This window comes from Mobula hypostoma, chromosome 11, assembly GCF_963921235.1.
Source record: "Mobula hypostoma chromosome 11, sMobHyp1.1, whole genome shotgun sequence".
NCBI lineage: Eukaryota > Metazoa > Chordata > Chondrichthyes > Myliobatiformes > Myliobatidae > Mobula > Mobula hypostoma.
Window position 1 is genome coordinate 115,470,178 of NC_086107.1, and position 13,020 is coordinate 115,483,197.

The 13,020-nt window shown below is 56.8% G+C and overlaps 1 protein-coding gene across 1 annotated transcript in view; it reads right to left on the reverse strand.

Annotated features, from left to right (window-relative positions):
* Positions 1–215: 215 nt before the first annotated feature.
* tufm (Tu translation elongation factor, mitochondrial) overlaps positions 216–13,020 on the reverse strand; it is a 30,329-nt gene continuing 17,524 nt past the window's right edge. Inside the window, exon 2 of the mRNA XM_063063420.1 lies at positions 216–506. Coding sequence (XP_062919490.1) covers positions 339–506 — 168 coding nt within the window. The 3' untranslated portion in view covers positions 216–338. The remainder of the gene's footprint in view (positions 507–13,020) is intronic.

A 13,020-nucleotide genomic window follows, 5' to 3' on the forward strand; every position in this document is an offset into this window, starting at 1 on the left:
TGATGGGACGGTGTGGAGGGAGATTCACCCTGTGTCTGACCCCGGGAGTGTGTGATGGGACGGTGTGGAGGGAGTTTCACTCTGTGTCTGACTCTGGGAGTGTGTGATGGGACGGTGTGGAGGGAGATTCACTCTGTGTCTGACCGCAGGAGTGTGTGATGGGACAGACAAAGGAATTTCTGCGCAGTACTTTGATCCATCCAGCCATTCAACACTTTTCATTCCTCAATGAGTTTATTTTTAATAATAAAAAAGAACATTTTAAATAACATCTGAGAGTGAGAGCTTGGGGAGGGACCAGTTGCAGAATTTGGTATGGGTGCGGTGAGGGGCACGGATCAGCCCCAGTTGATGTCCTCGGGCGTGCTCTGCAGGACGTTGATGACCAGACCTGTGCCGATGGTCTTGTTCCCATCCCTCAGGGTGAAACGCTGGCCTTTCTCCAACACCATGGGCTGCCGCAGGGTGAGGGTGAGGGAGGTGTCTTCCCCAGGCATGACCAGCTCCTGCAGAGAGAGAGAGAGGGAAAAGAAGTGAGCGTGGGGAATGCTCAGTCAAGGTGCAGGTTCCTCCACAGCCCGTGTCCCCCAGCGTCAGACACTGCACTGTGTGTGTGTGTGTCCCAGCGTCAGACACCGCACTGTGTGTGTCCCAGCGTCAGACACTGCACTGTGTGTGTGTCCCAGCGTCAGACACTGCACTGTGTGTGTGTGCGTGTGTGTCCCAGCATCAGACACTGCACTGTGTGTGTGTCCCAGCGTCAGAAACTGCACTGTGTGTGTGTGTGTGTCCCAGCATCAGACACTGCACTGTGTGTGTGTGTGTCCCAGCGTCAGACACTGCAGTGTGTGTCCCAGCGTCAGACACCGCACTGTGTGTGTCCCAGCGTCAGACACTGCACTGTGTGTGTGTCCCAGCGTCAGACACTGCACTGTGTGTGTGTGCGTGTGTGTCCCAGCGTCAGACACTGCACTGTGTGTGTGTCCCAGCGTCAGAAACTGCACTGTGTGTGTGTGTCCCAGCATCAGACACTGCACTGTGTGTGTGTGTGTGTGTCCCAGCATCAGACACTGCACTGTGTGTGTGTGTGTCCCAGCATCAGACACTGCACTGTGTGTGTGTGTGTCCCAGCATCAGACACTGCACTGTGTGTGTGTGTCCCAGCATCAGACACTGCACTGTGTGTGTGTCCCCCAGCGTCAGACACTGCACGTGTGTGTGTGTGTGTGTCCCAGCATCAGACACTGCACTGTGTGTGTGTGTCCCAGCATCAGACACTGCACTGTGTGTGTGTGTGTCCCAGCATCAGACACTACACTGTGTGTGTGTGTGTCCCAGCATCAGACACTGCACTGTGTGTGTGTGTCCCAGCGTCAGACACCGCACTGTGTGTGTGTGTGTGTGTGTGTCCCAGCGTCAGACACTGCACTGTGTGTGTGTGTCCCAGCGTCAGACACTGCACTGTGTGTGTGTGTGTCCCAGCGTCAGACACTGCAGTGTGTGTCCCAGCGTCAGACACCGCACTCTGTGTGTCCCAGCGTCAGACACTGCACTGTGTGTGTGTGCGTGTGTCCCAGCGTCAGACACTGCACTGTGTGTGTGTGTGTCCCAGCGTCAGACACTGCACTGTGTGTGTGTGTGTGTGTCCCAGCGTCAGAAACTGCACTGTGTGTGTCCCAGCATCAGACACTGCACTGTGTGTGTGTGTGTGTCCCAGCATCAGACACTGCACTGTGTGTGTGTGTCCCAGCGTCAGACACTGCACTGTGTGTGTGTCCCCCAGCGTCAGACACTGCACTGTGTGTGTGTGTGTCCCCCAGCGTCAGACACTGCACTGTGTGTGTGTGTCCCCCAGCGTCAGACACTGCACTGTGTGTGTGTGTGTCCCCCAGCGTCAGACACTGCACTGTGTGTGTGTGTCCCAGCGTCAGACACTGCACTGTGTGTGTGTCCCAGCGTCAGACACTGCACTGTGTGTGTGTGTGTCCCAGCGTCAGACACTGCAGTGTGTGTCCCAGCGTAAGACACCGCACTGTGTGTCCCAGCGTCAGACACTGCACTGTGTGTGTGTCCCAGCGTCAGACACTGCACTGTGTGTGTGTGCCCCAGCGTCAGACACTGCACTGTGTGTGTGTGTGTGTGTCCCAGCGTCAGACACTGCACTGTGTGTCCCAGCGTCAGAAACTACACTGTGTGTGTGTGTCCCAGCATCAGACACTGCACTGTGTGTGTGTGTGTCCCAGCATCAGACACTGCACTGTGTGTGTGTGTGTCCCAGCATCAGACACTGCACTGTGTGTGTGTGTCCCAGCATCAGACACTGCACTGTGTGTGTGTGTGTCCCAGCGTCAGACACTGCACTGTGTGTGTGTGTCCCAGTGTCAGACACTGCACTGTGTGTGTGTGTGTCCCAGCGTCAGACACTGCAGTGTGTGTCCCAGCGTCAGACACCGCACTGTGTGTGTCCCAGCGTCAGACACTGCACTGTGTGTGTCCCAGCATCAGACACTGCACTGTGTGTGTGTGCGTGTGTCCCAGCGTCAGACACTGCACTGTGTGTGTGTGTGTGTGTGTGTGTGTGTCCCAGCGTCAGACACTGCACTGTGTGTGTGTGTCCCAGCGTCAGAAACTGCACTGTGTGTGTGTGTCCCAGCATCAGACACTGCACTGTGTGTGTGTGTCCCAGCATCAGACACTGCACTGTGTGTGTGTGTCCCAGCATCAGACACTGCACTGTGTGTGTGTGTGTGTCCCAGCGTCAGACACTGCACTGTGTGTGTGTGTGTGTCCCAGCGTCAGACACTGCACTGTGTGTGTCCCAGTGTCAGACACTGCACTGTGTGTGTGTGTGTCCCAGCGTCAGACACTGCACTGTGTGTGTGTGTGTCCCAGCGTCAGACACTGCACTGTGTGTGTGTCCCCCAGCGTCAGACACTGCACTGTGTGCGTGTCCCAGCGTCAGACACTGCACTGTGTGCGTGTCCCAGCGTCAGACACTGCACTGTGTGTGTGTCCCAGTGTCAGACACTGCACTGTGTGTGTCCCAGCGTCAGACACTGCACTGTGTGTGTGTGTCCCAGCATCAGACACTGCACTGTGTGTGTGTCCCAGCGTCAGACACTACACTGTGTGTGTGTGTGTCCCAGCGTCAGACACTACACTGTGTGTGTGTGTCCCAGCGTCAGACACTGCACTGTGTCTGTGTGTCCCAGCATCAGACACTGCACTGTGTGTGTGTGTGTGTGTCCCAGCATCAGACACTGCACTGTGTGTGTGTGTGTGTGTGTCCCAGCGTCAGACACTGCACTGTGTGTGTGTGTGTCCCAGCGTCAGACACTGCACTGTGTGTGTGTGTCCCAGCATCAGACACTGCACTGTGTCTGTGTGTCCCAGCATCAGACACTGCACTGTGTGTGTGTGTGTGTTCCAGCGTCAGACACTGCACTGTGTGTGTGTGTCCCAGCATCAGACACTGCAGTGTGTCCCAGCGTCAGACACCGCACTGTGTGTGTCCCAGCGTCAGACACTGCACTGTGTGTGTGTGCGTGTGTGTCCCAGCGTCAGACACTGCACTGTGTGTGTGTGTGTCCAGGCATCAGACACAGCACTGTGTGTGTGTGTGTATCCCAGCGTCAGACACTGCACTGTGTGTGTGTGTGTCCCAGCATCAGACACTGCACTGTGTGTGTGTCCCAGCGTCAGACACTGCACTGTGTGTGTCTGTGTCCCAGCGTCAGACACTGCACAGCCCGTGTCCCCCAGCGTCAGACACTGCACTGTGTGTGTGTGTGTGTGTGTGTGTGTGTGTCCCAGCGTCAGACACTGCACTGTGTGTGTGTCCCAGCATCAGACACTGCACTGTGTGTGTGTCCCAGCATCAGACACTGCACTGTGTGTGTGTGTGTCCCAGCATCAGACACTGCACGGTGTGTGTCCCAGCGTCAGACACTCCACAGCCCGTGTCCCCCAGCGTCAGACACTGCACTGTGTGTGTGTGTGTGTGTGTCCCAGCGTCAGACACTGCACTGTGTGTGTGTGTGTGTGTCCCAGCGTCAGACACTGCACTGTGTGTGTGTGTGTCCCAGCGTCAGACACTGCACTGTGTGTGTGTCCCAGCATCAGACACTACACTGTGTGTGTGTCCCAGCATCAGACACTGCACTGTGTGTGTGTGTGTCCCAGCGTCAGACACTGCACTGTGTGTGTGTCCCAGCGTCAGACACTGCACTGTGTGTGTGTCCCAGCGTCAGACACTGCACTGTGTGTGTGTGTGTCCCAGCATCAGACACTGCACGGTGTGTGTCCCAGCGTCAGACACTCCACAGCCCGTGTCCCCCAGCGTCAGACACTGCACTGTGTGTGTGTGTCCCCCAGCGTCAGACACTGCACTGTGTGTGTGTGTGTGTGTCCCAGCGTCAGACACTGCACTGTGTGTGTGTGTGTGTGTGTGTCCCAGCGTCAGACACTGCACTGTGTGTGTGTGTGTGTCCCAGCATCAGACACTGCACGGTGTGTGTCCCAGCGTCAGACACTCCACAGCCCGTGTCCACCAGCGTCAGACACTGCACTGTGTGTGTGTGTCCCCCAGCGTCAGACACTGCACTGTGTGTGTGTGTGTGTGTCCCAGCGTCAGACACTGCACTGTGTGTGTGTGTGTGTGTGTGTGTCCCAGCGTCAGACACTGCACTGTGTGTGTGTGTGTGTCCCAGCGTCAGACACTGCACTGTGTGTGTGTCCCAGCATCAGACACTACACTGTGTGTGTGTCCCAGCATCAGACACTGCACTGTGTGTGTGTGTGTCCCAGCGTCAGACACTGCACTGTGTGTGTGTCCCAGCGTCAGACACTGCACTGTGTGTGTGTCCCAGCGTCAGACACTGCACTGTGTGTGTGTGTGTGTGTCCCAGCATCAGACACTGCACTGTGTGTGTGTGTGTCCCAGCATCAGACACTGCACTGTGTGTGTGTGTCCCAGCGTCAGACACTGCACTGTGTGTGTGTGTGTGTGTGTGTGTCCCAGCATCAGACACTGCACTGTGTGTGCGTGTCCCAGCGTCAGACACTGCACTGTGTGTGTCCCCCAGCGTCAGACACTGCACTGTGTGTGTGTGTCCCAGCGTCAGACACTGCACTGTGTTTGTGTGTCCCCCAGCGTCAGACACTGCACTGTGTGTGTCCCCCAGCGTCAGACACTGCACTGTGTGTGTCCCCCAGCGTCAGACACTGCACTGTGTGTGTGTCCCAGCGTCAGACGCTGCACTGTGTGCGTGTCCCAGTGTCAGACACTGCACTGTGTGTGTGTGTGTGTGTGTGTGTCCCAGCATCAGACACTGCACTGTGTGTGTGTGTGTCCCAGCGTCAGACACTGCACTGTGTGTGTGTGTGTGTGTGTCCCAGCGTCAGACACTGCACTGTGTGTGTGTGTGTGTGTGTGTGTGTGTGTGTCCAGGCATCAGACACTGCACTGTGTGTGTGTGTCCCAGCATCAGACACTGCACTGTGTGTGTGTGTCCCAGCGTCAGACACTGCACTGTGTGTGTGTCCCAGCGTCAGACACTGCACTGTGTGCGTGTCCCAGCACCAGGCACTGCACTCTGTGTGTCCCAGTGTCAGACACTGCACTGTGTGTCCCAGCGTCAGACACTGCACTGTGTGTGTGTGTGTGTGTCCCAGCGTCAGACACTGCACTGTGTGTGTCCCAGCGTCAGACACTGCACTGTGTGTGTGTGTTTCCCAGCGTCAGACACTGCACTGTGTGTGTGTCCCAGCATCAGACACTGCACTGTGTGTGTGTCCCAGCGTCAGACACTGCACTGTGTCTGTGTGTCCCAGCATCAGACACTGCACTGTGTGTGTGTGTGTGTTCCAGCGTCAGACACTGCACTGTGTGTGTGTCCCAGCGCCAGACACTGCAGTGTGTCCCAGCGTCAGACACCGCACTGTGTGTGTCCCAGCGTCAGACACTGCACTGTGTGTGTGTGCGTGTGTGTCCCAGCGTCAGACACTGCACTGTGTGTGTGTGTGTCCAGGCATCAGACACGGCACTGTGTGTGTGTGTGTATATCCCAGCGTCAGACACTGCACTATGTGTGTGTCCCAGCATCAGACACTGCACTGTGTGTGTGTGTGTGTGTGTCCCAGCATCAGACACTGCACTGTGTGTGTGTGTGTCCCAGCGTCAGACACTGCACTGTGTGTGTGTGTGTGTGTGTGTGTGTCCCAGCATCAGACACTGCACTGTGTGTGTGTGTCCCAGCGTCAGACACCGCACTGTGTGTGTCCCAGCGTCAGACACTGCACTGTGTGTCCCAGCGTCAGACACTGCACTGTGTGTCCCCCAGCGTCAGACACTGCACTGTGTGTGTGTGTCCCAGTGTCAGACACCGCACTGTGTGTGCGTGTGTGTCCCAGCATCAGACACTGCACTGTGTGTGCGTGTGCATCCCAGCATCAGACACTGCACTGTGTGTGTGTGTCCCCCAGCGTCAGACAATGCACTGTGTGTGTGTCCCCCAGCGTCAGACACTGCACTGTGTGTGTGTGTGTGTGTGTCCCAGCACCAGACACTGCACTGTCTGTGTGTGTGCGTGTCCCAGCATCAGACACTGCACTGTGTGTGTGTGTGTGTCCCAGCATCAGACACTGCACTGTGTGTGTGTGTGTCCCAAGGTCAGACACTGCACTGTGTGTGTGTGTGTGTCCCAGCATCAGACACTGCACTGTGTGTGTGTGTGTCCCAGGGTCAGACACTGCACTGTGTGTGTGTGTGTGTGTCCCAGCGTCAGACACTGCACTGTGTGTGTGTGTGTCCCAGCGTCAGACACTGCACTGTGTGTGTGTGTGTCCCAGCGTCAGACACTGCACTGTGTGTGTGTGTCCCATCGTCAGACACTGCACTGTGTGTGTGTCCCAGCGTCAGACACTGCACTGTGCGTGTATCACAGCATCAGACACTGCACTGTGTGTGTGTGTGTGTCCCAGCATCAGACACTGCACTGTGTGTGTGTGTGTGTGTGTCCCAGCGTCAGACACTGCACTGTGTGTGTGTGTGTGTGTGTCCCAGCGTCAGACACTGCACTGTGTGTGTGTGTGTGTCCCAGCGTCAGACACTGCACTGTGTGTGTGTGTCCCAGCGTCAGACACGGCACTGTGTGTGTGTGTCCCAGCGTCAGACACTGCACTGTGTGTGTGTGTGTGTCCCAGTGTCAGACACTGCACTGTGTGTGTGTGTGTGTGTCCCAGCGTCAGACACGGCACTGTGTGTGTGTGTCCCAGCGTCAGACACTGCACTGTGTGTGTGTGTGTGTGTCCCAGCGTCAGACACGGCACTGTGTGTGTGTGTCCCAGCGTCAGACACTGCACTGTGTGTGTGTGTGTCCCAGCGTCAGACACTGCACTGTGTGTGTGTGTGTCCCAGCGTCAGACACTGCACTGTGTGTGTGTGTGTGTCCCAGCGTCAGACACTGCACTGTGTGTGTGTGTGTGTGTCCCAGCGTCAGACACGGCACTGTGTGTGTGTGTCCCAGCGTCAGACACTGCACTGTGTGTGTGTGTGTCCCAGCGTCAGACACTGCACTGTGTGTGTGTGTGTCCCAGCGTCAGACACTGCACTGTGTGTGTGTGTGTGTCCCAGCGTCAGACACTGCACTGTGTGTGTGTGTGTCCCAGCGTCAGACACTGCACTGTGTGTGTGTGTGTCCCAGCATCAGACACTGCACTGTGTGTGTGTCCCAGCGTCAGACACTGCACTGTGTGTGTGTCCCAGCGTCAGACACTGCACTGTGTGTGTGTCCCAGCGTCAGACACTGCACTGTGTGTGTGTGTGTGTGTGTCCCAGCGTCAGACACTGCACTGTGTGTGTGTGTGTCCCAGCGTCAGACACTGCACTGTGTGTGTGTGTGTCCCAGCGTCAGACACTGCACTGTGTGTGTGTGTCCCAGCGTCAGACACTGCACTGTGTGTGTGTGTGTCCCAGCGTCAGACACTGCACTGTGTGTGTGTCCCAGCGTCAGACACTGCACTGTGTGTGTGTGTGTGTCCCAGCGTCAGACACTGCACTGTGTGTGTGTGTGTCCCAGCATCAGACACTGCACTGTGTGTGTGTGTGTGTGTCCCAGCGTCAGACACTGCACTGTGTGTGTGTGTGTGTGTGTGTGTCCCAGCGTCAGACACTGCACGGTGTGTGTCCCAGTGTCAGACACTGCACTGTGTGTGTGTCCCCCAGCGTCAGACACTGCACAGTGTGTGTGTGTCCCAGCATCAGACACTGCACTGTGTGTGTGTCCCCCAGCGTCAGACACTGCACAGTGTGTGTGTGTCCCAGCATCAGACACTGCACTGTGTGTGTGAGACCCAGCGTCAGACACTGCACTGTGTGTGTGTGTGTCCCATCGTCAGACACTGCACTGTGTGTGTGTCCCAGCGTCAGACACTGCACTGTGCGTGTATCACAGCATCAGACACTGCACTGTGTGTGTGTGTGTGTCCCAGCGTCAGACACTGCACTGTGTGTGTGTGTGTGTGTGTGTCCCAGCGTCAGACACTGCACTGTGTGTGTGTGTGTGTGTGTCCCAGCGTCAGACACTACACTGTGTGTGTGTGTGTGTCCCAGCGTCAGACACTGCACTGTGTGTGTGTGTCCCAGCGTCAGACACGGCACTGTGTGTGTGTGTCCCAGCGTCAGACACTGCACTGTGTGTGTGTGTGTGTCCCAGTGTCAGACACTGCACTGTGTGTGTGTGTGTGTGTCCCAGCGTCAGACACGGCACTGTGTGTGTGTGTCCCAGCGTCAGACACTGCACTGTGTGTGTGTGTGTGTGTCCCAGCGTCAGACACGGCACTGTGTGTGTGTGTCCCAGCGTCAGACACTGGTCTGTGTGTGTGTGTGTCGCAGCGACAGACACTGCTCTGTGTGTGTGTGTGTCCCAGCGTCAGACACTGCACTGTGTGTGTGTGTGTGTCCCAGCGTCAGACACTGCACTGTGTGTGTGTGTGTGTGTCCCAGCGTCAGACACGGCACTGTGTGTGTGTGTCCCAGCGTCAGACACTGCACTGTGTGTGTGTGTGTCCCAGCGTCAGACACTGCACTGTGTGTGTGTGTGTCCCAGCGTCAGACACTGCACTGTGTGTGTGTGTGTGTCCCAGCGTCAGACACTGCACTGTGTGTGTGTGTGTCCCAGCGTCAGACACTGCACTGTGTGTGTGTGTGTCCCAGCATCAGACACTGCACTGTGTGTGTGTCCCAGCGTCAGACACTGCACTGTGTGTGTGTCCCAGCGTCAGAGACTGCACTGTGTGTGTGTCCCAGCGTCAGACACTGCACTGTGTGTGTGTGTGTGTGTGTCCCAGCGTCAGACACTGCACTGTGTGTGTGTGTGTCCCAGCGTCAGACACTGCACTGTGTGTGTGTGTGTCCCAGCGTCAGACACTGCACTGTGTGTGTGTGTCCCAGCGTCAGACACTGCACTGTGTGTGTGTGTGTCCCAGCGTCAGACACTGCACTGTGTGTGTGTCCCAGCGTCAGACACTGCACTGTGTGTGTGTGTGTGTCCCAGCGTCAGACACTGCACTGTGTGTGTGTGTGTCCCAGCATCAGACACTGCACTGTGTGTGTGTGTGTGTGTCCCAGCGTCAGACACTGCACTGTGTGTGTGTGTGTGTGTGTGTCCCAGCGTCAGACACTGCACGGTGTGTGTCCCAGTGTCAGACACTGCACTGTGTGTGTGTCCCCCAGCGTCAGACACTGCACAGTGTGTGTGTGTCCCAGCATCAGACACTGCACTGTGTGTGTGTCCCCCAGCGTCAGACACTGCACAGTGTGTGTGTGTCCCAGCATCAGACACTGCACTGTGTGTGTGAGACCCAGCGTCAGACACTGCACTGTGTGTGTCCCAGCGTCAGACACTGCAGTGTGTGTGTGTGTGTGTCCCAGCGTCAGACACTGCACTGTGTGTGTGTGTCCCAGCGTCAGACACTGCACTGTGTGTGTGTCCCCCAGCGTCAGACGCTGCACTGTGTGTGTCCCAGTGTCAGACACTGCACTGTGTGTCCCCCAGCGTCAGACACTGCACCGTGTGTGTCCCAGCGTCAGACACTGCACTGTGTGTGTGTGTCCCAGCGTCAGACACTGCACTGTGTGTGTGTCCCAGCGTCAGACACTGCACTGTGTGTGTGTGTCCCAGCGTCAGACACTGCACTGTGTGTGTGTCCCAGCATCAGACACTGCACAGTGTGTGTGTGTGTGTCCCAGCGTCAGACACTGCACTGTGTGTGTGTGTCCCAGCGTCAGACACTGCACTGTGTGTGTGTGTCCCAGCGTCAGACACTGCACTGTGTGTGTGTGTGTCCCAGCGTCAGACACTGCACTGTGTGTGTGTGTGTGTCCCAGCATCAGACACTGCATTGTGTGTGTGTGTGTGTGTCCCAGCATCAGACACTGCACTGTGTGTGTGTGTGTCCCAGCATCAGACACTGCACTGTGTGTGTGTGTGTGTGTGTCCCAGCGTCAGACATTGCACTGTGTGTGTGTGTGTCCCAGCATCAGACACTGCACTGTGTGTGTGTGTGTGTGTGTGTCCCAGCGTCAGACACTGCACTGTGTGTGTGTGTGTCCCAGCATCAGACACTGCACTGTGTGTGTGTGTCCCAGCGTCAGACACTGCACTGTGTGTGTGTGTGTCCCAGCATCAGACACTGCACTGTGTGTGTGTGTGTGTGTGTGTGTGTCCCAGCATCAGACACTGCACTGTGGGTGTGTGTGTCCCAGCATCAGACACGGCACTGTGTGTGTGTCCCAGCGTCAGACACTGCACTGTGTGTGTGTGTGTGTGTGTGTGTCCCAGCGTCAGACACGGCACTGTGTGTGTGTCCCAGCATCAGACACTGCACTGTGTGTGTGTGTGTCCCAGCATCAGACACTGCTCTGTGTGTGTGTGTGTCCCAGCGTCAGACTCTGCACTGTGTGTGTGTGTCCCAGCATCAGACACTGCACTGTGTGTGTGTGTCCCAGCGTCAGACACTGCACTGTGTGTGTCCCAGCGTCAGACACTGCACTGTGTTTGTGTGTCCCCCAGCGTCAGACACTGCACTGTGTGTGTCCCCCAGCGTCAGACACTGCACTGTGTGTGTGTGTCCCAGCGTCAGACACTGCACTGTGTGTGTGTCCCAGTGTCAGACACTGCACTGTGTGTCCCAGCATCAGACACTGCACTGTGTGTCCCAGCATCAGACACTGCACTGTGTGTGTCCCAGTGTCAGACACTGCACTGTGTGTGTGTCCCCCAGCGTCAGACAATGCACTGTGTGTGTGTGTCCCCCAGCGTCAGACACTGCACTGTGTGTGTGTCCCAGCGCCAGACACTGCACTGTGTGTGTGTGTGCGTGTCCCAGCATCAGACACTGCACTGTGTGTGTGTGTCCCAGCATCAGACACTGCACTGTGTGTGTGTGTCCCAGCGTCAGACACTGCACTGTGTGTGTGTGTGTGTCCCAGCGTCAGACACTGCACTGTGTGTGTCCCAGCGTCAGACACTGCACTGTGTGTGTCCCAGCGTCAGACACTGCACTGTGTGTGTGTGTGTCCCAGCATCAGACACTGCACTGTGTGTGTGTGTCCCAGCGTCAGACACTGCACTGTGTGTGTGTGTCCGTGTCCCCCAGCATCAGACACTGCACTGTGTGTCCCACAGCGTCAGACACTGCACTGTGTGTGTCCCAGCGTCAGACACTGCACTGTGTGTCCCAGCGTCAGACACTGCACTGTGTGTGTGTGTTCCAGCATCAGACACTGCATTGTGTGTGTCCCAGCGTCAGACACTGCACTGTGTGTGTGTGTGTGTCCCAGCGTCAGACACTGCACTGTGTGTGTGTGTGTGTGTCCCAGCGTCAGACACGGCACTGTGTGTGTGTGTCCCAGCGTCAGACACTGCACTGTGTGTGTGTGTGTCCCAGCGTCAGACACTGCACTGTGTGTGTGTGTCCCAGCGTCAGACACTGCACTGTGTGTGTGTGTGTGTCCCAGCGTCAGACACTGCACTGTGTGTGTGTGTGTCCCAGCGTCAGACACTGCACTGTGTGTGTGTGTGTCCCAGCATCAGACACTGCACTGTGTGTGTGTCCCAGCGTCAGACACTGCACTGTGTGTGTCCCAGCGTCAGACACTGCACTGTGTGTGTGTCCCAGCGTCAGACACTGCACTGTGTGTGTGTGTGCGTGTCCCAGCATCAGACACTGCACTGTGTGTGTGTGTCCCAGCATCAGACACTGCACTGTGTGTGTGTGTCCCAGCGTCAGACACTGCACTGTGTGTGTGTGTGTGTCCCAGCGTCAGACACTGCACTGTGTGTGTCCCAGCGTCAGACACTGCACTGTGTGTGTCCCAGCGTCAGACACTGCACTGTGTGTGTGTGTGTCCCAGCATCAGACACTGCACTGTGTGTGTGTGTCCCAGCGTCAGACACTGCACTGTGTGTGTGTGTCCGTGTCCCCCAGCATCAGACACTGCACTGTGTGTCCCACAGCGTCAGACACTGCACTGTGTGTGTCCCAGCGTCAGACACTGCACTGTGTGTCCCAGCGTCAGACACTGCACTGTGTGTGTGTGTTCCAGCATCAGACACTGCATTGTGTGTGTCCCAGCGTCAGACACTGCACTGTGTGTGTGTGTGTGTCCCAGCGTCAGACACTGCACTGTGTGTGTGTGTGTGTGTCCCAGCGTCAGACACGGCACTGTGTGTGTGTGTCCCAGCGTCAGACACTGCACTGTGTGTGTGTGTGTCCCAGCGTCAGACACTGCACTGTGTGTGTGTGTCCCAGCGTCAGACACTGCACTGTGTGTGTGTGTGTGTCCCAGCGTCAGACACTGCACTGTGTGTGTGTGTGTCCCAGCGTCAGACACTGCACTGTGTGTGTGTGTGTCCCAGCATCAGACACTGCACTGTGTGTGTGTCCCAGCGTCAGACACTGCACTGTGTGTGTGTCCCAGCGTCAGACACTGCACTGTGTGTGTGTCCCAGCGTCAGA